Source organism: Bemisia tabaci, chromosome 3, assembly GCF_918797505.1.
Source record: "Bemisia tabaci chromosome 3, PGI_BMITA_v3".
Lineage (NCBI taxonomy): Eukaryota > Metazoa > Arthropoda > Insecta > Hemiptera > Aleyrodidae > Bemisia > Bemisia tabaci.
Window position 1 is genome coordinate 50,409,617 of NC_092795.1, and position 27,626 is coordinate 50,437,242.

Here is a 27,626-nt window from a genome sequence, read left to right on the forward strand (position 1 = left end):
ATTGGAAAAAATTGACGAATCTGCCTCCAGTTTGTTATCAAACGTATTTGGAATACATATCCGAAATTTCCCTTCGTAAATCTGCTCCTTGAAAGCAAGCCATAACGGGAAATTATTTTCCTTTTCACTTTGACAACGGAGGCATCACGTGCCGTCTGGAGCGAATGTGTGACGGACGCTCTACTTTATGATGACTGTCGGAAAATAAATTGACTTGTAAGGAGGTTGCTTCTACTCGGAAATGGAGGATTGAATCAGTTGTGTTTCCAACACACCGTTCGGGAGCTGGCCTTAAATATGCACGTAAATCTTCGGATGAAAGCAGATATGATTTCAGAGAACTGCACACAATGCATGAACCACGGAAGATCCTGATACTTAGATAAAATATGAAACGTCTATATCACGCAGAAAAATTTACCGGAATGCCAAAAGGAGCGTTCTGTTGATAATTTTCTCAATGGATCTCTTTCAGAGACAATCGGATTTCTTGTTGTCTCAATGGAATTTTCATTATCATGAAAAGAGCTATTTCAGTTGTCTCAAAGTAAAATCCCATGGGAAAATTTCTCTCCACACATGATGAAAACGATGAGCAACAGTCATATGGTCGCTCCTTTGACATAAAGGCGTATCTCGATTTCCACGTGAGCCTTGTTGTCCGTATACCTCGTTGCTTTCTGAGGCTCTCTTTGAAATAAAAATACGCCCTTACACCAGAGAGGATACGATAACTGAACAATCGATGCAAATTCATTTTCGTGCTTGTGAAGAACTTTTATATCATACTACAAAGGCAGTTTGAAATGAGACCGGAAATTTTCCTCAAAAGTTTTGCATTCTATTTTTGTTGCAATTTAATCTCACTTTTCCTAGTTGGGTTTTAGATTCTAAGGCCGTGTCTACACGAGCATGGTTCGCGGAACTTAGTTCGGGGAACTTGTTCCTGGAACAAGTTTTAGCTGCATGAACTAACAATAAGACTTATTCCTCGAAGCCCTGAAACTTCCCCCGTAATCCGAGCCTCTGTGTCTTTTTTTTTGTGAATTTTTTTGCTTTTGTTTTTCACGTCCGTTATGTCTTGACGTTCGTTTTTCTTATTCTCGCGGCCATGGTAATCTATTATTTTGCAATAATTGTATAGTTTTATATTGAAGTTCCGGTCCCAGTTCGGGCGAACTCGTGTGGACAGCATGCCTCGTTTTAAGGAACAAGTTTCAGGAAACTAAGCAGTTCGTCGAATAAGTTCCTCGAACCAATCTCGTGTGGACAGGGCCTAAAAAGTTAAGGAAGATGGAGCATTGGCCACTCAGTGTCTGAAAAGTGTTTAATTGAAAATATGATATTTTAGCCTTGGTTGATCGGGAAACCTTTTGTTGAAATGGACTGCGTTAAGCAGAAAAGGAACCAAGCCACATCAGCTATTTCCAAATTTAATTGAGCAATTTAATTTTTTACATGTAAACGGTTGTGCGAATTTTTGAGAAAATTTCAATGAATTTTTTTCATAGTACGAGGCAAATTCCTTAAAATTTTTAAAGAAATCCGCTCAAACGTTCTCTTGTAAAAAAATTAAATCACCATGTTAAATTTGGCAATTACTGACGTGGCTTGGTTCATTTCTGCTAAACGTGGTCCAAATAAAAATTAGCCGAAACTTTTTTGCGAAGAATGAAGAACTTTTCGTAAGCATAGCATAGCTGTAAGGCAGACTTGCCAGTGCAACCTCGCTTTTTTGCGAATTGACGATGAGACAAGGGAAATTCGCAGCTCAATTTTTGACGTCATAAACTTTCCGCCATACAAGAGGGAGTGCATTCTCGTTGAACATACGTTAGAACCATACATAACTTTTACAGCAAGGCCATAGAGCATCAATTCTTGCTGAACGGGTGTTCTTTGTAAAAATCGAGGGTAGATGTCTGCCGCTTAAGGTGCCCTAACGAATTCAATCTTATTTAACTGTTTTAAAAAAATCATACTTGTTCATGCAGTTTTGATTCTATCAATATATCTAAACTATTAAAGAAAAATCCTAGTAAATTTAATATCTGCGTTTAGAATGCGGAAAGCTCATAAAGCACCACAAATTGAGCTGTGAGTAATTGCTCCATAGTTTAAGCATCGATTTGCGAAGTCACGGGAAGGACATTTTTCTTATGAGCGAAACAAGGTGAGTGTGGAAAATGCTTATTGTTTCGCAAATCCAGGGAATATGACTAACAGTATACTTTATGGTTTGATAGTTGATATTAGGGATTTTAACTTCATGTCTTCCCATAGGTGGACGCCAGGCCGGGAAGGGTGAAAGATGGCGATTCTAATTCTAATTGGGGATTTTATAAATTATGAAAAGCAAGTTAAAGTATCACATGGCACTTAAATTATATTTGTTTTGATTCAAATTTATGACGATAAGACAAATCGAGTGATTGCGCAGACAAAACCACAAGGAAGCTGCAAGAAAAGTGAGAGTTAGGAGTTCATCACCAGGGCACAGACGTTGAACGTGTCTTTTCAGAAGATTGCAGCAGTTTTTCAGATAAGTTTACAAATATTGTACCTTACAGCCTTAAATAGATACAGTTTTCATTAAATTAAGCCTACAAGTGATTTATACACAAAGAAATAAAATAAGTTGTAAGATTGTTAAAAATATTACTGACACTGTTGACATATGTTTCCTTACAAGATATTGACATTTAATTGAAACGTATAAAATTCATTACACGATTATGATTCCCTCCGGTAAGGTTTAACATAATTATTGAACCTCAATATAAGTAAGAATTTGTTCGATTGATTCATTAGATTAAAAAAAAAAATATTCCACGTTTACTGATACGGAGGAAATAATACATACAGAAGAACTAAAAGAAAATATCACAGGAAATAATCAAAATAAATAAATTAAAGACACTTGAGCAAACTTCACAGAGTTATGAATGCACACTTAGTTATTGCACGAAAACAAATCGCATACAACGCAATAATTAAGGTGCTCTATAACTTCTGACAACATGAACCGCAACAACTACAATAGAATCAACTTCGTTGATTTTTTCAGTGTTGGAAAATCCCTTCCCAAATTCAGCTAGTCTTGCTCGACCGAGCATACAAAACAAATTCAAGATCTTCATGAAATCCCTTCGATCGAAATTTCACACCTTTAAAATATTCTTTCAATCTACCGAGCAGTTTTTTCTCCATAAAATAAGTCATTATAGACCCGAGAAAGTTTCAAAATGTGTAATAGAAATACTTTGATATAAATTAACAAAGTTACGTAAAGTCCCTACTTCATTGTGCGTGAGCTTTATCATACATGACCTCTTCAGATTTGTAGAACTCACGTGGAATCGCAAAAACAGACTTTTGACTCTCCATGTATTTTTTAATTTCTGAAAGTCATAATTTTTCTTTAGAAAGACTCGATATGCTAGAATGTCACACCTTTAACATTTTTACCGTCCACGATTTTAGTATTAACCTCGGGGAAAGGAGACCTGAGAATCAATCAAGTCAGATAATTAGTGAAAGGCACTCTATCTATTGGAAACAATTCATTCACATATTGATACTGATTTTATGAGAGATTGCCGAGAGCTTCTGATCGTGGGCATTTGATACAGTTAGATACTCACAGGTAATTCGTAATTTCAGGCATTATCTCGCAGACGTCTAATAATATGTATTTAAATTTAAACTAAATCATTTTCAAAATTAAAGGACCTCACTGCCCTCTCTCAATATGCACATTCCTTAAGATCCATCATATCTACCGGGAGTAGACGTCTGCAACACAGCCTGAAATTCCAAGTGCTGCTAGGCACAACACTTAAAGAGGTAACATCGCTTGAAATGTTTTCATAGACTTCTACCCTCGGGTCATCTTACTTCAACTTCAGGAATTTCACTAGCGCATCGTAGATAAGTGTGGGGTTCGTATCGCTGTCGGCGGTGTAACGGACCCCTCTGAGGCTACCCCCATCGTGGCCGAGGACTCCATACTCTCCGACGATGAACCCATCGGGCGTCTTCTCTTCCACCCGGTACTTCTTGTAGTTGGACGTCTCCAGGACGTGCCCTGCCTGACTGCTCTCTTTCTTCTCCTCCTCCAGAGATTGGCTTCGTTGGAGCGTTTCGCTGTAACCTTTCTCCTGCTCCTTGAAGACTTTCTCCTGTTCCTTGAAGACTTTCTCCTGCACCTTGAAGACGTTCTCCTCCTGTTCCCTGAAGACTTTCTCCGGCTCGCTGTAGACTTTGGCCGGCTCCGAGTAAACTTTGGACGGTTCCCCGTAGACTTTGGCCGGCTCCGAGTATACCTTGGCCGGCTCCGAGTATACTTTGGCGGGCTCACCGTAGACTTTGGCCGGCTCCGAGTATACTTTGGCCGGCTCCGAGTATACTTTGGCCGGCTCCGAGTAGACTTTCGCCGGCTCGCCGTACACTTTCGCGGGCTCGCTGTAAACGATGGGAAGGTTCTTCGCCGACGGCTCGCTCTTGGGCCTCAAAAGTGACTTGGCGGTTTTCTCTCCTTCGACCTTCTCGTCGTAGTATCCGGCGGGATCTTGAGTATCGTATGCTTCGTACGCCTCGTCATACTGCACTTTTTCGGGCTTTGACTCTGCCCTACTTATCTTAAAATTAGCGCCGCGAGTCTCGGATGAAACTGCGAACTGGAAAGTCTTAGTCTCGGCCTCTGACTGGCGTGGTTCTGGCTTTCTTAAATCTAGGTTTCTAGCGCCCTCTTCGGGGGTATGTACAGATTCTGGCGCTTTAGGAACTAGACCCTTGGCGGGCTGCGACGCGAACGTCCTTGTGGAGGTCAGTCTGGGGCTGTTGGTGACCCTGAGGATGTCCTGGCGAGCCCCCACGACGAACTCTTCACTCTCGTCTATATTCAGAGAGCTGCGCTGAAGAGCCGTTGGAGAAGGCACATCCTGGACGTCCGGGGTGCGAGCCGGTGGGTCCTGGTTTCTGGTGACGGACGTGGAAACACTGACCGACGTTGTCTTTTCGTCATATTTAATCGTATTCTTGGCGTTGTCCTGGTTGGTGAAAGGCTCTATCGTCGACTCTTCTGTGGGTCGGAAGCTGGACGGTGAGAACGCCTGCGTGGTAGGCAAACTGTTAAGCGTCGGCGAGATGGGCTCGTAGCGATTGCGAGGCGCAAACTTCCGGTTTCCGGTTTCGGTGTCCCCGAACTTCCGGTTGAAAAGCCGCTTCCGGAAGGAGAGTTTCTCGCCGAAGAAGCGCGAGTCCGTTGGCTGGGAGCGGGGCTCGTTGTTGGCTACCCTGGATGCGGCCCGTGGTGGAGAAGGTCGAGGACTGTCACTGTAAAAGAGTGAGAGGAATTCCTCGCCGGCCAGGACATCGTCTGTTGGCCTAGATGACTGCCGGGGCGACACGGTGATTGGGTGTCCAAGAGCCGAGCATAGCCACAGAGAAACCTGCAACACAACGATAAAACTCATATTAGCACAAAGCTCTGACCTTAAAGAAAATATCTACTTTTTAGAGGTGACGAGGTCTACAAATCATACCTTAAGGGGAGGAGGAAAATGAGAAAACCGGTATACTACGGCATGGGTAGAGTAATAATTGGACTGCGTTAAGCAGAAAGGAACCAAACCACATCAGCAATTGCTAAATTCAATTGGGAAATTTCATTTTTTTTATGAAAACGGTTGTGCGGATTTTTGTGCAAGTTACAGTGAATATTCTGCATAGTAAGAAGCAAATTCCTCAAAAATGTCAATGAATCCTCACCAACATTTTCTTGTAAAAAATTGGATTGCCTAATTAAATTTGGCAATAGCTGATGTGGCTTGGTTCTTTTCTGCTTAGCGCCGTCCAATTCTGCATCATGTGGCGTAAAGATTTGGGCAGCATCTGGACGAAAGACTCAAAAATTCCAAAATTTGATCCTATGGCAGCTACATATAGTTTGAGGACGAAAAAAGGAAATTCGGAAAAGTTATGTTTGCCCAGGGCGTGGCCAATTATAGAGAGAATTCCCTTTATATGCCTAAAACATCATTAATAATGCAAATAAGGGATTGAGACTTTAATCCAACGTTCTTGATGTAGTAGAGCATGTTTAGATTTTAGATAGACAATCATAACAATGGTGGATTGCGTTTTGCAAAAAGGAACCACAAGCATTTCAATGCCGCTAAGATTGTGCAACTTGTTTTAACCTTGCAAATTTAAACTGATCATCTAAAGCTTTATCTTTACTCCCAATAAACCATAAATTCAAGACGAAAATTACCTTTGTAAATTCATTTTTGCAAGATTTCAGTAATTTGTTTGAAAAAAATGTAAATTGCACAATCCTGGCAACATTGGAATGATTTTGGTTCCTTTTTTCAAAATGATGTCTAGGTGTTTAAGAGGGAAACACGGAACAGGGAAAAAATATCATCATCAATTTTAAGTTCGAATGTGTATGCAACGTGGACATTCTGAATTTTTAATAAATGTGGATGGTGGTGTGCTCCAGTCTTAGCTTTGTTATATAATTAAATCTCTCATCTGGAAATCCATATCTAAACTGTCATAATCCGAGTATTTTACCCCTGGGTACTTGCGTAATTGTGAATCTTAATGTGAAGTAAAAAGGCTTACAAGACGTTATATGAAGAATAACACAGTAGAATGCATACACTTAAAATTGTCAACAACCTTTAAATTAAACCAAGTTGTAAGACTCATGCAATCATGCATCTTATTTGTACTGGCTTTTAAACTTCAGGGGTCAATACCTCAAGACTGATGGCAACGGATATGATTCAAATAGCACCTTAAAAAGCGGAATGTTAAGACCACCTCTCACTAAACTACTATTAATATTCTGGTTAAAGTCTCTCAGAGAGTTTCTTCCACCCCTGCCAGACAACGCAACCATTTTTCGATTAGCTAAATCATATGCATTGAAAAATATTCAACATACTATGAAAGTGATAGAAATACTGTGTCGAAAGAAAAACGCGCTTCATTAGACCTACACAGTCACCAAAAGATTAAAATAAACCATTTAATTTCAGTCACCGATTGGAGCTGCTTTCCAACGCAAGGTCGTTTAGGTACGGTGTTGCGACATGTAAGTGATTTTGAGGAATACCTTTATTTGCAGTTTTGGCAAGAAGTCATGCAGTCAATTCCCTTTTCGGTATGACGAAAAGTAACGACATTTGAGAGGGCATGAATTTTAACTGTTGTGGAGGGTGGGGGGGGGGGCTGTACTTTGATTTTCAATTGTAAACATGACCCACACGAAGACTTCAGCAGTCTTCAGTAGCAGCAAGCATTATAAAGCAACATTATTACATTCTGAATTCGGCCGAGTTTAACTTAAATGTACCAAGTCGCACCGGGCGTGAGTCGAGAAAATTATTTTTGAATCGAAAGGCTAAACAATTTGCTATATTCACCCTAGATGTACTTTGAAACCTATTCCCAAATGTTTCTTTGTCAAATTGTGTGCACAAATACCTGGCGTTCTACAGCGTGCATGATGCGATGCTCGTAAATTCTGAAGAAATGTCCTAAAATCCAGAAATCGCCGATTAATCGATCGAAAATCAAATCGCTCTCAAAAGCGTTGAAACTTGAAAACCACTTGAAGGGCAAAATCTAACTACTATTCACTTTGAAATACACAAATGATCTGGAGTCTCAGCTCTTAAATATATTTGTTCAGAAGAAAAAATACTCTGAGCAAAATGTTTTTGCTTGGATCCAGGAAATCCGATGAATTGGCACTTGGTTCTGTCGATTTGAACACAAAAATCAGCTCTCGAATCAAGAGATTTGATTTATTGTGAAACCAGTCTTCAGATGTCTGACTTTGATCGATGCTCATCGTGATTTCTTCCAATGTATATTTTACACCCAAAATATTTTTTCTTAACTTTAAATTTTTAACAGAAGAAAAAGTACGACTAGTTAAAAGTAAAACCTCTCCAAGCTTTTTTGTTGTTAAAAAAAAGACTACGAATTCCTGTTAATCTCGATTCAGTTCAAAGTTATTGTACATCGAGGTTTCAACAAAACAGGACTAATTTGAGCACCAACCGACACCGATGGATGGCTGTAAACGGGTTCAGATTGACCACTAAACTCTGGAGCGATTGAAACGTGACCACGTCGCCACGTCTCCTCGAGCACCTGGGAATTTTAATACTATTAACCTCAAAGGCCGTTTATTTTCGCGCAAATCGCCACCGCGCTCGGACATGAAAATAACCGCACCCTGCCGCGCGGCGGTATGCATCGCTGATCAAAACATTTGACAATGAGATCGAGGAGGCGGGATTCTTGAGATTTTCCTTGTTGTACAGCACGGCGGATCGTAGGAACAGGCGATCTTTCACTGCGCTTTACTAACGTCGCCGAAGGAGAAGGAGGGTTGTTCCACTCTGCATATTTCCATTTCAAATAAGTGCAAGCGAGAAAGTTGATAATTATGAAAATCAAAATGACTCCTCGGTAGATGATATTCCTCTGAGGGAGAACGTGGATTGGACTGCATTGGTAGTTTTGAATTTGAAGTTATTTTTTTCCCCCCGCGAAATTATGAGTATTATTTTTGGTGAAAGTCGGGGAAAGCTTATTCCGATCCATCACGATGCGAATTTCGCTCCACGTTTTATTTCTTCGGATGGAAAACTGATGAAAATTGCTTTTTGTGGGGAAATTGGATCATTTTCTTTGTTGTACTATGCAAATATTTGTGGAAATCTTGAAATACTAACTTGCAACCGGCTAGCGGCTCTCCCCCAAATAAATAAAATAATATAAATCAAATAAATAAACAAAAGTTGAGATTTTGTGTCTGCACAATTACTGAGATAGGTGCATTTTAGTGTCACTGTAGGAAACGTCTTACTTCAAGGCTCATTTAAACTCTTGACTATCGTTATGCAAAATTTTGAGCAACTGCTTACGAGTTGCCTGCAGACTCGCTTTGAAAAAAAGACGCTGACTTTTCCAGACTTGCCCTGACCAGAATGATCTAAATTCTGACAACTCATATTGGCAATTTACGTGTAGAGACTTGCAAAAAAAATATTAAGAAATATTTAGTTTTAAAAAATTCAAGATCGTACAATAACTTATGGGAGGAAAACTTAGTTGTGGTGTCATTCGTCGAGTGTGGTGTGGCATTGAAAGTTACGACGCGCTTAAGGGATCTCTTCGGCTTACAAAAAATAAAAACTCCGTAAAAAAAACGTCATGATGCAACTATTCGTGGCTTGTGGACGTCCGTATTGCATACACGAAAAGTTGAAGGCGTTTGGGCCATCCTTGCTGAACCTACGGAATGGGTGACTGCCTCTACAAGTTACCAAGTAAAGAGTTCCAAGATTCCGTTCAGCTCTCGAAGAGCAACATCTCTCCATTAATTCGTTTACGCGCGCCGCACATAATGCTGCTTACGCAAGAGAAGCGAAACGCCTTCAACTATTCGTGTATGCAACCCGGGCGTCCATAGAGTACGAATAGTTGTATCAGGGCGTTGTGATAGTTTAGGTTGAGGGCTCCTCGCCTTTTTCCATCCCTGTCCACGAATGTAAGAATATGACGTCATTTCAACGTACGCATTAAATTATACGTAGAACTGAGAATGAACTATTTTTGGAATCAAGTTCACATGAAATGACAGAAAAAATGAACCGTTTTTCTTCAAAAATTCGTCATTCAATTAACTAAACTTGCAATTCCTAATTGGAACTTAACTCATTTTTCGCTTTTTGGAGTGTTACTCAGAGCATTAGACGTTGCATTCTCTCACGAGGAACAAATTGCCAAAGTTAAACCGTTGCATTTTATGCGAGATTCTTTAAAAGGGACCATATCAACATGCTTATTAAGAAACTCCTCAGATCTCTCTTGATCACGAAATGAACGATACTTCTTAAAGGAAAGAGCTATCGAAGAAACCACTATAAATACGGTCCTTAACACCGAGTTCGACAACATACGAACACAATTTGAATCCACTCCCTCTAGAACCCACCTTCGGGAGACGGGTCCAAAATTTGGATGTGTCAGTCATTACTGCATACCAACATGAAAAATTCTAACGGAGGTCAGCAGCACATCAAAAATTTAACCAGATCCATTCGACTTTAGACAAGCGTCATACATCCCCGACAAGGTCCTTCAATCAAACGGCGATGTTGTTTACATTCCCGCACAACCGCGACAAATGCGTCGAATTATTTTCACTTTTCGCCTCACGTGTGTCCGCAGAGCAGCCTTGCGGTAACCCAGTTGCAAGTTTTTCTTAGCCCCTCTCCAACGCCTTCCACGTCCATACTAACCTGCTAAGGAAGAACGCCGTATGAACATTCGGTAGTTGCCAAATTTCCCCGGATAGAACATGAATTTTTGAGGAAAGTTATGCATATTTTTGTTTGAAATTTTCAGATATTTTAGATTAAATTGCAAACAAATGGTCCAAAAATGCAAAGAAAATTATTCACAATTTTCGCAGTAAATTCGTCACTTTACTAAAGGAAATGTGGCGACGTCTGAAGGCCCATACGACGTTTTTTCTCAGCAGGGCAGCATAGTCCACGTCCAGGTTCTTCCTCGGAGCAGGGCCCTTCACCGGTCGAACTCCTCTCCCAATTAAAACTGAACTAATTAAAATTGTTCGCGTTTATCATTCGCTGCCAACGCGAGGAGCTTCCCGAGTCCCGGGAAGTTTGGAAAGAGCACGTCTGTGCGAAAACCGCGTATCAACGTTGGGTTTACCGTTGGAGTTGCGCGGATTGGCGGAGTGCGAATGGCTTCGTGTGCGCTCCGCGCAGGAGCAATGGGCATCGCGTGACGAGTACGCGGCCTTGCAAGGACGATCTATATCGCTCCTGCTCTCGAGGTTGTCGGCTTGTCTGGAGAATTTATACTCGAATGGATGTCTTCTATGACACTGCAAATTTTCAAAATGACTGCTAATATTGTTTTTTTTCATGGGTGGATCCAGACACTTCGATTGGGGGAGGGCGGAAGGAGGGGGGTCGGGAGGCCCCCCTCCTTCCGCCATAAACTTTTCGATTTTTGGAGCACCTAATATGCAGTTTGGTCAATTACGTCTGAATGACGACCAAATGTAATGTTGACCATTTAATGACCATGTTTACCAAATTTAATCGTCATTCTTTTCTCTGATCTCAATTCCTTCTTTCTTCCCTTATTCTTCACTATTTTTCCTCCTTTTTTTCAGCCGAACGAGGTAAGGAGTATGCTCCGTACACCTCCTTGTGGATCCGCTTATGGTTTTTTTTTTTTTTTTTTTTTTTTTTTTTTTCACTCAAATAAAGCTGTCAATTCGCTAATTTAGTTTTGAATACAGAGAAAAAAAAAACTTGTAAGTTTTCAAGCAATTTTCGTTTTCCTGACGATAGATTATGTAACTCCACTCCTTATAAAATTGGCTCGATTAGTTAAATTTTTTATAATATGGCTCAGGAACTGTTATCCAAGAACTTACTGATTTTTGCGGATGATCAAGGGAGCAATCGGTGAAATGTGCAGTTAGGAATGTCCGATAGTTTTCTTGCCGAGATACAACTTGCGAGTTGAAATTTGCAACGTTGAGATGCAATTACGTTTTTTCGTTTAGGAAACGACGAAATGACATTGCAAAACAGACCCAATGAGTCTGGTCCTCTTCAACTCTGGTCAAATTCAGTTTAACATTTGCTTCATATCGTCACCCCTCTGAAGTATATAAAGACGTAACTCAATTTCCACGTAAACCCTGTTTTACATATAAATTTATGCTCTCCAGGGCTCATGTAGATATCAAGATCCGCCCTTATGCAAGAGGAGCGACGATTTTGAGGATTGCATTCTTCCAGTTTCTTAGTAAATTTGCACGAGGAAAGATTCTCATGTACGTGTAGTGAAGATTGAAATTTTTGTTTACTACTGCTTCGAAATTAATCACCATCAACCAACAAATAGTGCTCGTCTTTAGACTCAACTTTGAGATGTTCGGGGGCTCTAATTGAGGGGCTTGGAGGACAAGGCGCTAGTGCAGTATTGAAAAATTGAGATAGTAATGATTTGAAGTAATCCTAGTCCTTACGGACGCTTATTCTATGAAAAATTCGCTCTCAAATTCAAATTTTTAAGCACCAAAAATGCAATTTGAACTTTCTTTCCGCCATAAGGATCCATGTAATTTCGAAACATCGAACACTTATTTCTCGAAATAGCAAAAACTGCACTTATGCACCTTGTCCTCCAAGCCTCTCAATTGAATCAGTGAGTTCGAAAACACACCAACTCGGAAAAAAAAATTGTTCAGGAAACACCTAAAACTGCGCAGCCGGCGAAGAAGTTAGTTTAAGAAAAACCTTTTTGGTGCCAAAGGACAAGTACTTAGAGACTTTGTAAAGCACCAATTTGAAATCGATACACCATGTTTGATGACAGAGAATGAAGCGTTTAAAAATTTCCGAGTTGGTGTGTTTTTGCTCTCACCGACTTTTAGATACTGATTTTTCATAGTCTGCCCAGAAAAATGTATATTTTTCAACCTGAATAACGCTTGAATATTTATACAACTTGTTGGGACAAGGTATACTGAACCGAAAAAAGAAAACCGCAAAATCGGATGGTCACCCGTTTCCCTTGAAATGTCCAAAAATTGGTATTTCCAATGAAATACTTCGATTTTCCCCTTTTCCCGTCGCTGTTTCGAGCACTTCCGATTGCAATTTCGAAATTTCCTTTTGCGTGCAGATGCTTCTATCCACAAGTGTTACTAAACCGTAAAAAAGTGAAAATCGCAAAAAACCCGAGTTGGTGTGTTTCCGAACTCACTAAGTATTTTCCCTAGATTCTCGAGGAGGAAATCACACTGACCCCCTGTTAAACGGTATGAACCACCCCTTCCTCCCCCCCTCCCAACTATACCTGATAGCCCGCACCACGTGTCAGGCATTGCTCTTGGATAACGTATGCAAATGAATTAGCTACCAGTTCCACGAGCGGGTTCGGATTCATTAATCGATTATGCCAGAGCGGGCTATATATAGCCTAGTCGGGCGCCAGCCGCCACGACAAAGGATCCGTCGTGTAATTACGGTTAAGTGACGATTACGATAACTAAAAAGGAGCTAGACGTCTGCCGGTCCGCTGAACGGCCAGGAACGTATTCTTGTTCCTACGTGTCAATTAAGGTGTTTTCATAACTGACGTTGCTCCTACCCCACGTGCATCTTGATTATGATTTATTATATCGAGCATCTTTTCAACCTGCAGCGAGTTCTAGTCTGTGACATTGAAATCGATCGTTTGTTCCACTGATCGAGAAAACCTCTTACAGACGGTGGGGGACCTTTATGGGGAGCGTATGGACATGTCGGTAATTTTGCTGGTTATGGGTCGTGGAGCTTTTAGGGCCCAAAAAGGTAGCCAACCTGTGAGCTCAAATCATCCAGAATAGGTTATTAATGTAATTGTTTTGATGTATAGTCTGTAAATCACGTGTTTGACTTAGTTTTTTCGTAAATTCGATCAGTTTTGCAGAAAGTGCGCATTAGGAAACATTCTTGGCCATCTTGGTTTGATATTGGAATATGAAGATTGGCAGTTGCATTTATCTGGTGTTTTCCGTGTTGGATGGTTGGCTACCCTTCGGAGCCCTATGAGCTTCATGTTTTGATATGTCCGTACGCGCCCCATTTAGGTACTCCAGTGCAGTGCTAAGGAAGAACGCCGTAAGACCCCTTAGACGTTGCCAGATTTCCTTCAATAAAAAACGAATTCACTGGAAAAATTTTGAATATTTTTTTCTAATTTTTCAGTCAATTTTGTTCGCAATTTGATCTAAAATACCTGCAAATTTCAAGGAAAAATATAAAATTTCCTAATTTCTTAAAAAATACATGTTTTATCTGAGGAAATTTGGCAACTCTCAAGTGTTCATGCGGCGTTTTTCCTTAGCTCGGCATCTAGAGGACGGGAGACAAATGGGCGACATGTTAAGGAGCAGCTGTAACACACAGGTATTCCGAAATTTGCAGTCTGTTCAATATTAATTGCTTACTGCATATTAAACTTCCTGTAAAGATAGTTCAATCAAGTTGTTCGATAACGCGTCCTGATTCTGTCTACGGATAAACCGATGCCCAAATCTTCTCAACTCTTATCTAAATGATGTAATCAGAAGTTTCTAAAACGAATCGTCCATCAATTTGTCACCCCAATAAAGATTGGCACGTACCGAAAATAATATCGTGGCGGGCGAGCCGGGTCCGTAAATTGGCCCAAATTATTTATCCATTAGCTAAATACTTGTTTTCTCGGTCGGCTCAAACACCGCGGGCATGATTAAGTCGAGAGATGGACTGGCCAGAATACTTCTTTTTTTTTTGCTAACACTTGTTCCGATTTGAATAGATAAAAATGGTCACGCGCTGGGAAAATCGTGAGTTCGTTTTTCCTCTTTTCAGTCTAGAGAATAAAGATGTCAGCTAGAATTAGTCCGATAATACTCATAAGGTATTATTTCTTCGCGTTTGCTCAGAAAAAATACATTGTAAATTTAGAAAGATTTTTTTTTTATTTTAATGATGAAAATTGTCACGCAATAGAAAATTCTGCTTTCGTTCTGTCTTCCCCGGTGAGAAATTCAGATGTCCGTTATATATAGTCCTAAAACGTTCATTCAATATCATTTCTGTACATTTGAAAGGAAGATTTCGTGAATTGAGAAAGTAATTTTTCTCTTTTAGCTTTCCTTATTATTATAAACGAGAGATCTGTTGACACCAGTCATCGACCCGAGGTCAACAACCTCTCGACAAAGTGTTTGCCGTTGCTTTCTTGATGGAATTTCCGCAAAAATTCACCGTTAAAAATGTATATTATTACCACAAAAAGTGTAAATATTAGCTGCATTGTTGAACTTAATTACTTTCTCGCATTGATGCCCAACAAAAACAAAACTGCTCGACAAGATGGAGCGCGTTCAGTCATTGACTATGCTACGAAATTATGTCGTTAAAAATAGCTTCTCTATTTACAATCTTAACCAGAGGTCATTCAGAATCCGATGATTTTGTACCGGAACATAAATTACTGGGCCCAACAACGTATGTATAATGTAAACAACCCATTCGAGACAAACGATTGTTTGACTTCTTGAAGAAACTTGACTATCAGTTCGTTAAGTATGTAAACCATTGAAAACTTGTTTCCAATACTTACAAGCCTAATTGGACTGCATTTTGCAATTTGGAACTATACATTCTAGCTCTTCTGGAAAAACACTTTTGTGCACCGGGAAACTAATAGCACATACGTTGTTTTTAAACCGGACTAGAATTTATAGTTCCAAATTGCGAAATGTAGTCCAATTAAAACAGGAGCGATGGGAAGAAAAATCCTGTTCTCATCAGTAACCATCGATCGACATTATCCTCCAAGAGATTAACGAACAAAGTGTTCAACGCTTCTTTGAAACACTTTGTGAAAATGGACTGGCAAGATGTCTCCGTTCCCTTCAACATTAAAACTAATGGCAGCTACACTTAAACAAAATCTTCGGGAAAACGTGCTGGAAAAAACCAACCGTAAGCTCTTCTTTTTTATTACCTATTTTTCTCACGCTGCGTTTAAGTCTCCCGGAAATTTATGGTTCCCTACCTCTCTTTTTCTCAAGAATGAACCATTAAATCGCAGAAATTTAGAATACTTTTCTGCAAGCAGCTCTCTCCCTGCGATACCAAACAAGGAGCTAAAAGTATATACCATAAAAGTACCACCGGGCAAAGAGACTACGACACAACTACATGGTTTCAAACACGAGAGGCGGGCTTTTCCATGGAAATTCGCCCGTCCCGTCACATAAATTTTCCGGCGCAAAAATTAGTTTCGTTGCAACATTGACCAACTTATGACAATATTCAATCCTCATGCATTTTTTTTAGTGTTCCTGCGACGAATGTTATGAGAATTTTTTAACAAAGAAAGAACCCTTTGGTGATAGTTTCAGTCCTGATATTATATTCCGTTAAACTGACTACTTTCCTCGTTTTGTAAATCTCCCTCTCTCGATCTAAAACAACTTTTATCGTCGTCCCAGTCTTTGAGGAATTCAAAATCGAATCTACCGCTCGGTGTGTGTTATCTTACCTCATTTTAAACGCCCCTCATTTTTAACTGCCGTAGTTTGAAAACTTCTGTGTTTCATTATACACTGCAAATTTCAAGATAAGCGTCGCTAGGAAATAACGCTAAATAACGCTAGGAATCAGTAGAGTCAACATTGCATGATGCAAATTTTTCTATCGAATTCTTTCCTACATAAGCAAATAATTATTTCGTCTAAAATTATAGCGAGGGAACCGGATTTGCAACCTAATTAAAATTATTTTACTATCTGACTAGGCATTTGACAAAATGCCTGTTTTTCCTTTTTGCCTGCAACTTGTGTAAGTTTTAATTCTTGGGAGCAATGATATTTGCTCCAGCACAGAACATTTCAAATTTATGACATATTTAAATATATATTTGACAAAACAGGGTATTGATATTTTAATGATCATAAAATTAATTAAAATGGAGAATTTGCATGTACATTTTTTATTGCTTCATCTGAAAGTGCTTAACGAGCTGATTTCACAGTATTTTTTATAATTTTTCTCTGATATGGGGAAAAGTATAAAAATCGATTTAAAAGTGAGAAAATGCACCGCGTAGTGACGTCATCTGGCGGCATTTCCCATTTGTTTTTTAACAGATTAGATCATTTTGTCGTATCTTCCCCAATAATTGTTAAATTCATGAATCAAGGGTATCCTCGTGTTCAGTCCACTCTGTAGTTTCCACTGAAACGCGAAATTCATCAAATTTCAGACACCTGCAAATTCTCCATTATTAATGAATATGACAGTTTTCCTGTCGGTTTGACAACGATGTCAAATAGCCAGGAAAACATGTAGAGGAGTCTTTTGCGAGAGGACGACACCTGAAGGCGGAATAGCGGATGAAAACCCGTTTGAAGAGTGAAACTCACGATCTACAATGGCCTCTCCGGTTTTTTCCTTTCAGTGGAGCGAAGCGCGAAGAGTCTGAAAAGGCTCCACCCAACTGAGAAATGTGCGCAAAGCGCGCCTCAGGCCCCAGCCTAAGAAAATAATATGAGCTCTGTTGCCAACGACGCAATGTATCACAAGTCGGGAAATCGGTTTCCTCCCCGCTGCATGCATGAAGAAAACACCAGTAGACCGTATTCGATAACGGTTCGATGTATCGTTTGGTTCAAAACAATAGAACATAACCTCAAACCAAACTCTAAGGATATCAATTGGAAAAGCTGAAAATGAGAAATTTCCTGACAATTTCACTTTGCATTGGCATTTTGTACTCAAAAGAATAAAAAATCTGTTTCAAAAGATCCGTTCTCTCAGATTTCTGAATTTACTTTTGAGGCTATGTTTATGTTTTGAACCAATCAATATCGATACAATCTCACCCGTTTGATGTATCGAATACGATCTATTTACGTTTATATGACACTTGAAATCTGGAGCTCCTTAGATTAATGCAGATTTCAGCGCAATATGGATTTACCTCGGGGTCCAATATCCAGACCAGAGTTAAAACTGATTCTGCATTGACATGTTGGCTACAACTCGAGTTCTAATAAGTAAAGCCTGAATTTCCCCTAACTGACCGATGAATGTCATCGCTAAAATCCGGACTGCAGTCCAACTGATTTGATTGAATTTTAGACTTAAAGAAGGATAAAATGAGAATATTGGTGGTGCCAATTTCATAACAAAAATTACAAGTAATTTTCGTGGATTAAACTGTACCTCTTCAATAATAGCTGTAACACTATTCTTATCGCTTTTGTTAGCGGGAAAAAATCCAGCCAAAAAATCGACCAAAAACATGTATTATGATCAAATTGTACTTTTTCTTTGGGAAAGAGGGAGGAATTCATCTAAAATCCATCAAATTTATCTAACATACGATTCACAACACTCAATTTTTCTTGCATTCAGTCAACTTAAACAACTCATCAGATTATCAAGGTCATTTTGACGAACGCAATGGTCAATTTCGCACAAGTTCCTGACCGAATACCTTTGCGTTCGCTGCTTGATTTAAGGTGGTTTTTTTTTTTTTCACTTTTCGTCCAACCACCCATTCTCAATTCTTCGAAAATGATCACAGACCAAGACAGTGTCTCTAACAGCCCGGATGATCGCTGCAACACACAGCTTAGAGGTGGGCGGAGTCTTGTAAGATACTTAAAATCCATGTCGCTTTTTCTTGAAAATTCTTGAGAGCCGTCGGTCTTTTACTTGACCAAAGCCAGGTGCGACGAGACTGTCTTTCTTTGAGGAGGAGGGGGGGGTGTTAAAAAGGGGAGGAGAGGCTTGAAATCGATCCAGGTTTCCATTTCTACGTGAAGAGCAAAACCTGTTGCTGACCGAGTTGTACAAGCTACTTAGCTAGATCGTGCGACGATCCTCGTACACACCTCAGCATCATCAGCATAAACCAATCGTACTTCGGAGCACAATTTGGCAGATTCCTTTGGAAATGGCTGGACTCTGCTCTGGAAGCCAAAGAGCAGCAAACCCCATACGCGAGCACCCGTTAAAGAGATGGTTATTGGATCAGCTGCTCGGGACCAGTTCCTCGCAGCACAGTGGAGTCAAGGGTATCTTTCTGGAGGATCCTCTCCTGGCCGTTGAGCAGTATATTTTTGAGGCCCCACACTCACTATCTAAACTATGTAATTAGGTGATGCAAATGATCAGTTCGGAGATCAGCGCTGTTTTTCGCGTAATGATGTTGGATGAGACTGATGCGCTGGGTGCAGAAAGTGCATATCGTGGTTGCGTTGTTTCAAAACCTACACTGACGGTTTATCCATTATGATTATTAAAGCAAATTTATGTGATGTGCTGTAACTTTTTCTAAATATTTTTTATGATTTTACGATGCTAAAAACGTAGAATTTCAGAAAATCCATCCAATAGTTTCCTCTCTGAATAATGCATTAGCACTAAGGATTCTGAGACACCGCGACCGAGATATGCCCTTTCTGCACCCAACGCCTCAATTTTTTAAGCATACAATTCCCCATTGATGACTGCTAATTATCGGAATGAGCACTTCGTCCGGCAAATTGTCGCAAATTGGTTTGGTTTACCATACAAATCACGCAACACCTTGGTCATCCGTCATCGTTGCGCGAATTTAAGCGTAGACTTCTGAATACGACTAAAGAGAAGACAGCAGGGCAGGATATCTAAAATGTATTTGCTCTGTCCCGCGGTCGACATAAATCCATGATGGATCCCAAAATGTGACTGTCCACGGAGAAAAAGTACCTTTATTAAAATTGTACGTGGCAATTTCGTCATTTAAGCATAATTCTTAATTTGTTATGTAAAAGTACACGATTCAATAACGTTTTGATGCATGACCCGAGGAATACGACACATTTATGTCAAACTATGTTTCGATTGTGAAGCAGTGTCATTCAACGTGTATCATGTTAGATTAAGTCGAAGTTAACCCCAAAGGTATATTTTACACGCTGCGAGAGGTCATTAGTGCAGCCGCAACAACATCTGCGGTCATCAACTCGCCGAAAGTAACTGATGATTATACTATGACAAAAAATGAGGTTATATAAAGTTCATTATATTTTGAAAATTGCCGACTCTGTGGTGGTAGCCGGTAGCAGCACGTGAAAAATGGGCTGAGACTCCAAACGTGTCATTCAGACATGGTGTGGTCAGAGATATCTAATTTACTCATCCAGCCATCGATTTTAGTTTTGTGAACCTTTTTGCACTCGCTTGGGCCTCTTATACCTCTGCAAGTGACAAAGTGGCCTAAAAAATCATCATAAACTTAGCGAGAAGAATAAAATACACTGTAAAAAAGTAGCTAAGATCAAGCATGATGATTCTTGAATTTGCCGCCAAAATTTTTTTTTTTTTTATCTTGCTGTAAGCTGACTTTTTCTTGATCCAAGAAAAATAATGTTCGTGTTAAGCAAAAAGTAGCTTGTATTAACCAGAAAAATTCTTGATTTAAGAAGAAATACTTCTTGGCGGCTTTAAGATTCTTTTTTTTCAGTGTAAGTTACGCTTGATTAAAACGGCTTCATACACTCATTCATATATTTTTTCCGATGCTTTATTCACGGAGGAGAAAATTCCAGACATTGCTGACCCAGTTCACTTAACTAACTTAATTGATGAGTCATACCGCATATTTATACCGAATCTATTGAAGCAAGTTGTATGTCATCAGTACATAGGATCTTCAGAGAGTCGGCTTCTCTTCCACTCCCCCTCAATAACTTGTGAAGGCTTGCACCTAACCAAATAAATCTTGTCAGTGTCCCTAGATCAAAAGTTTTAACTTTTGGGCACACTCAAAGTTTCACGATGGTGCCTTTTCATTAACTATAAATTTTGGTGCTCAAAAGGAGGATCGTGGGGTTTGTGCCTGCAACATCAATGTGTTCAGAGTACAGCGCCTGCTATGTGAGCTGAGTCTAAGTCAGGCATATCGTAGTTGTATAATGCCGAATTATTTATTTATTTATTTATTCACTTGTTTTTTAGAATTCACCGGTAATTTGTGGTGTGATTTCCGGCAAAACCATGGAGCCACAATATGCAATGAAGGCAAGAAGGATTTTTGCATCGTGTCAACACTTTTCTTTATAATGGCTTACTGTGCGCTCCGGTTGAAATCTCTCAAACAAGGCAGCGACATTGTGTATAGGGATCGGTCGCGTTGGTGAAAGGAAAATGCACTAAAAATAATCCTCGTTCCGTCAGATTGAGCGAAAATATCTGCTTTCCCCTCTAATTTTTCTCTTTCGTCGAAGCTTCATGTGCGTTGTAGATCAATCGGTATCGATAGAAGCTCAATACACTTTGAAAGAACTGTGCCTCTTATATTCTCTATGTTTGAAGTTAGCCTAATACAACAAGTATATTATGAAGTTGCCAAAATCCAAGAAAAATCTGCCCAATTTTTCAAGACTTCTTTCTTTCGACTCGCGACTTCTACGAACTGGATAGATTTATTTTAATTCTGCGTGTGTGCGTGATTCTTCGAGAGATACAAATATTTTAACTCCGCGGATGTGCGAGAAGTATCTAGACTTTTGAAGGCATTTTTGTAATTTGATGTTTTCATCATTGTTCGCGATTAAAGAGTCACATGTAGCTCTTGCTACTTTGATACATTTCAATTCCTCAAGGAATACACATATTTTAACACCGCGGACGTGCGTGAAGGATCTCTACTGTTGAAGGCTTTTTTTGTAATTTGAATTTTTCATTGATCGCGGCTGGAAAATCATGCGGCAAAGTGTGACTCGACTAGGTACTGAGTTATAGACTAATTCAACCGTAAACGACAAATCAGTTGTACCATTCGAATGCAAGGATTCTCTACTGTAAAACAAAGTAATTGCAACGAGTCGATCCGAAGAACTTAAGCAATTCACATAAAAAAAAGGAGATTTAGGAGATAAAGTCGCGATTAGCAGCCCGAAGCGAGCTGATGCAGAAGCGATCATAATTTCGGATACTGTCCAGCTTAGTGTAAGAAATTTGGACCTCTAATTCGAGGTGTGGACTTCTAATCCAAAATTTGCGACTTCTAAAGATGATTTGAGCGATTCCGATATTTCAAACACTTTTTTTTTATGACATGAAACCGTTTACATGGACAGAAAACATCTTTGAACGCCAATTAGTGAAGTTATATAAAATATTTCAAGTACCGTGCGGTATCAAGGCACATTAAGTGAAAAAGAGGGGGAAAATTTAAGAAATGGTCAGACAGCTACTGCTTCCGTAGATCAAGATCTCCCATTTTTGCTCGAAGTTTTCCTTGTGGCAATTATCCCATGCATGCAATGCAAAAATGTTAAAGATCGGTAAAGGAAAATCAATGAGCCGTCCAAATAAATAGATTAAACGAAAATACGACATGATGAGCAAAATTCACACGTGCAAGCTAAAAATAGGATCTGCTTGTCCACTGGTATTAATAAAACTAAATGATGCAATCTTTATGGAAATTTTCTGTCTAAACTGACAACGAGCCTGATTTGGAAATAAGAGGATTTGTGGGAAAAAAGTGGATTCATGTAACTTCCTTCTCAAAGAATGTTGCCAACTGACAAAGCTAGTTCTCTGCCCTTTTAAAATAAGTTATACCGTTTTTTGACACTTGCACAATAAATTCATTGATCCTAGGCGCACAGTCACGGTTTTTTGAGGGACGGTTTAATCTGGTTTCAGCTCTAAGAAATAAATGACAAAAATTATCTGATATATGGAAAATGCAAACTATAAACCTCAGTAAGTTGTGGACCACCCTTTGATAAATCATTCGGACAGTGATAAATAATATTGGAAAGGCACTTGAGCCACAGACTTTTCTATTATACAACTTTAGTTGGATGACTTGTAAAATTGGAGGGCGTAACCATCAGTAATTTGTCGGCTACTTGTCATAACCTAGATAGAATAAATGAATTATTATTCTTATTGGCTCTCAGACCACACAATTGTGGTTTGTTTTTGTATTCTGATGATTAATTTCCTTCGGTTGGAGGAGAACTTAATAAGAAAAGTAAAAGAAAGAACGTTTAGAAAGCTTGGTTTAAGAGAGCTCATCCTCTGAAGATGTCAATAGAGTAACAAAATTCTTGGTATATTTGACGTAAATAAACTGGCAACTATCAATTTTCGTCCAGTGAAAACGTATCTGGACTAAATTTTTAAAGTCTTTTCCGACTATATAAAATTTTCGTTGCCTGAGATATGTGAGTGCAATTCCAGGGATAATATTTATTAGTGTTTCGAGCTCATCAGAGCCAAGAATCACGCATTATCCAGTGTTATTAATGCACTTTTCCCTTTGAATGTCTTGAGGAAACACGTAAGTAACACTCAAATCAAGATTTTCCTGTTTGAATCTATGCCCCAGACAAGTTCCTGGGGTCCCTCAAGCTTGCATTACTAAAAAACAAAAAATCGCTATCATTACGAGAAAAATATGTTTGATCTGTTTTGGTCACAGAACATGCATTTTCTTCCCTCTTTCTTCAATTGATACTTTTCTTAACATGCATTCAAGTCTCTTTAGGATTGCTCATATTTCAGATTTGAGGTTTTTCCGTCCTTCCTTTTTTCCTCTTTTTACCCCTGTCTCGTCAAGATAACATCTTCAGGAGGTGTCGTTAGCTAAGTTGGCACTTGTTCACATTCCACATGCAAGCGACTGCAATGCAATTGTCCAATAGCGATCAAGGATTGACCGCAGTCTGATCATGAGCGTGGTTACTCCTCGATCCCTATTGGATGAATGCATCGCATTCGCTTGCAAACGGAATGTAAACAAGTGCCAACTTAACTGACGACACCTCTAACACAAGTCTTAACTCTGAATATAGGTTTTCAGTATCTTACTTCCTGAGTATGAAATGTGAAGAACCACTTCCCATGACCTCTTGGCGTGAGCAATCCTACTCGTCTGGAGTAAAAGGAGAGAATAACGAATTTTTTCCATGACTAGACAAAAACAATCGTATGCCCTGGTTCACGTTAAATTCCATCGGAAGATTACGAGCAGTGTCTGGCCAAGACTTAACGAGCCTTAAAAATTTGCGGGTGCAACTCTACCAGACCAGAAATTATCAAAAAGGGGTCGAATGAGCTTTAAGCAGTGGCGTGACGTGCTTTGCGATATATCGATTGTTATGCCATTCAAACCTATGGAAAAGGATCGATAAACAGGGTGTTCGCAGCGAACCCCTTAATAATCGATTCTTTACTATAGTTTTAAATGGCATAACAATCGATACATCGCATATCACGCCACGAAACCGGCTTTAAGTATTCTCGCCTTGTGCAATGTACAATGTACATGTTAATTCACTAGTTTGTTTTTTACTTTTCTTGTGGTTCGTTTTTACAATCGCCTCTATGGGACCTTGCCACAAAAATTGTTTGCATGTAATACGACACGTATTTATTGGCACAGCTACATGTAACACTACACAAATTTCAACACTTCAAGATAAAATGACTGCCAATTTTTGGCGCCTGCACAGTACACAGAGAAGAAATTTTTATTTCTCCTCCTGGGAGTCTCATATCCTCTCCGTAATCGGATCTAAGGGTACTTTTGCCTCATTTATCCTAAGTGGCAGTAAAAGTCTGCTGCAAAGTAAAAAGGCCGCATAAACCGAGCTGTTTTGAACAGTTGAGGATTATTGCTCATGATGCATGCTTGAAATTCATGAAGAAGGATGAACTCTCGCACAATTTGGCAACTTAGAAAGGCGTGCCTGCCTTAAGGAGAACCATTTTTGAATTATGAATCTGTAGTCTAATTATCTCCCCGAACGATTCTTTGTTCATACCTATTTGTAGTTTCGTTGACTACAAATTACGTACAAACTTGTTTGCTTAGCTACAGTGTCTCATCGCAGGCGAATTATCAAAAGAAGTGTGGAATTTTCGTCACCCTTAAAGTTTCACTTGCTCGCTCAAAAAAGTGTCGTTGTTACAGTGAAAAACATCGTCACTTCCAAACGTCAACATTTATTTGTTAATGATATATAAAAACTTTCATAACTTTGTTTTTAGCGAGCCCAGCGTTTAAATACAACTTACTTGTTTTAAAATATATTGCATTTTAAAATTAACACTATGCACCTCTAATCCCACCCCCCTGTCATCCTTAAATTTGTCAATGAGATTGCATTAGTGCACGAAGCGACGAGGACATATAAAAAAGAAAAGAAACCGAGAGCCATTAAGAATTATTGAAAAAATAGACAATTATCAACTCATGTTTGATCCATTAAGACTTTTTTCTCACACAAAAAAATATTGGCTCCAAGTTTGTGATTATGAGCTCAGATATTTGCTATAAATTCGTTCCAATTTCAAATATTTAATCTTGATCAAGAGAGTATTTGGCAGCGTCGGATAAAGTCAAGTCCATCTAGTTATAGCCTTTATGTTCAAGTTCGGTCGAGTCTCTGAGCCTGGCTAGAACAAATGTACACACAGAAATATGGTTACGTAATAAAAAAAATTAGTTCCTACCCTAGTCTCCCAGAATTTTGTCTGCCACGGCTCACGCTGGCTCGCACGTGGAGTCTGGAATAGCTACTTTCTTGGCGATTAGGTTCACGGCGTAGCCAAATGAAACCCCATCTGCAACATCAAGATATGCAAATATGGGTGAGTATCATTAATCTTACGTTGTATAAATTGGGACAACTTCTTCATCCCCTGTCGCTAATCGTTACGGACCCGAGGGTTTTGGTCGAGGGCAAAAATTTATTATTTCCCGTGTCCCACGTCAAAAATGGAATGTCACCTCACCATTACCAAATATATGTACATAACCTATCGATGACAAAACGCGAAGAATAATATCTTGGACTTAGATAGAGCACCTTCATTGAGCCGTACCGCACCTAATCGGTCAACAAAGAGGTATTCAAAGTCATCTTTATCATCGTTTGAGCAACTAGTATTCATGAAAAAAAAATCATCTCCTTAAATTTAAGGAATTATCACAAACCCATTTAAGCAACAACGTGCGTATTCACGGTGCGTAATACATTCATCACAACGTGCGTAAGAATTAAAACTAAGAAACGCGTGACTATTGAATTCATTGCTTTTCTAGTTATGCTGTTTTTCAAATACTTTTAATGTATGAATATGCTCGTCAATATCTTGCTTTATTAGAAATATACGAAGCAACAGTCACACTCATTCTGTTAGAGAGTGTCATCAATACAATTGCAAATTTCTTAGGGCGGGGTATGACGGATTCCCGCGTCTGCCTCGTACATTTGTGAGCTATAGAAAATTATGTAATCTTCATTAAAATCTTATATAAAACTGTGTGTGACTTCTCTCCAAATTAGTCCACATAAAGCGTAGCGAGAAGAATCCGAACACCTCTCAAATTGCAGATTTCTCCCAATACTGAGGTAGAGTATATAAACTCCAAAAATTCATCAGGCCCTCACTGAGGCCTCCATGAATAAAGTTAGGGCCCGGAAGGGCAGCCAACTTAAGAATTCCAACTAGCCAGAACAATTTAATATTGAAATTGTAACAACTCGTCGTTTGTAAAGGAAGTATTTGACATAGTTTTTCTTTATAAATTCACTAATTTTTGCGAAAGAACGCTCATTTGTGAACATTCTTGGCCACATTGGTTTGACATTGAAATCTGAAGATTTGCAATAAAATTTTGTGTGTTAGCAGTTAGCTGCTCTCTTGGTCCTTAAGTCCTCCATGCAGCGATCTGTCCATACTCTCGCTACGCATGGGCATACTCTAATTGGGGGACTGGGGATGGATCTCAAAGATAAATTACTGGTAAATTGCAATGTTTCTCCATTCATTTTTTAAATTTTTTTAATGGGTTTCCGTAAAAATGGTAAATGCAGACTACAATGGAAATTGTTGTTTTTAATTTATTCTATCACACAGTATTTCGTATCGACACAAATTGTGTGTATGCAGTCGGAATTTTGAGATTTGATAATGGTGGAATGGAACTCCGTTCCATGAGAGATAATCTATAGCTGTAACCAATCTATACTCATTGTTTCGAGGAGGGAAATCAATCAACCACCAGACCTGTCTCATTAGTTCTCCTTTTAAAGGTGCGAAAATAAACTGACAGGCTCCGTGTCTGCTCTCGAGGAAAATTCTACGGAGAATGAGCAGAAAATGCGGGCATTTTCGCGCGGGATCGCAAAATTTCAATCAAGATCTTGTTGAAACAACAGTGCGAAATTAATTCTCATAAATATTGATCAAGCATCGGTTAAGTCGGTGTATCTCGCCGGTTCCGCGGTCATTCATCCCAACGCATCGTCTGTCGATTCCCAAACGAAAGAACGTAACTCCATTTAAAGGTTGCGAAATTAACGCAAACATTTTAATATTTTACAAGAATATGACCGAGTTGGCAGAGTATCTTTTCCGCACTAAGTACATTTGTGGTAATTTTCCGATTATCGTTGCCGCACAGAATCATTTTCACACAAGTCAGATCTCAAACATCTGACAACATCGCACAGCAGCTGAGCAGGACAATCAAACCTCCTCTTAATTTTGGACCGCTGAGTAATACAAGAATTTTTTCCATCTTTGTTCTTTGTTCACTCATTTTTTTAAAATATGCCTCATATTTTTCTCGACATTGCCACATACTACAGAAAATTATTTGAAGATTAAATGATTTTGTGCTGCAACGATAATCGGAAAAATTGCCACAAATATACTTCGTGCGGAAAAGATATTCAGCCACCGAGTTATTTCTGTGCGGCATTAGTGAGATGTTCAATCAACACCGTACTCATAGTCGTTCTTAACTTTGCTTCTTCATTTAGGAGACCCTGCATGGCGTGAATATGGTCTAAGGATATTAAAGAAGATACCCAACAAAGCATCATAAATAGAACTTCTTTTTAAGAACCTTAAGCGAAATTCAAAGGGTTAACTTTAAAAGCAGACCATTTCATGGGATCAAAACGATTTGTCTGCTTA

The 27,626-nt window shown here is 39.3% G+C and overlaps 1 protein-coding gene across 1 annotated transcript in view; it reads right to left on the reverse strand.

Moving 5' to 3' along the window:
* Positions 1–2,360: 2,360 nt before the first annotated feature.
* Positions 2,361–27,626, reverse strand: part of LOC109030676 (uncharacterized) — a 36,555-nt gene continuing 11,289 nt past the window's right edge. Inside the window, exon 2 of the mRNA XM_019041764.2 lies at positions 2,361–5,453. Within this exon, the coding sequence (XP_018897309.2) occupies positions 3,894–5,453 (1,560 nt within the window). The 3' untranslated portion in view covers positions 2,361–3,893. The remainder of the gene's footprint in view (positions 5,454–27,626) is intronic.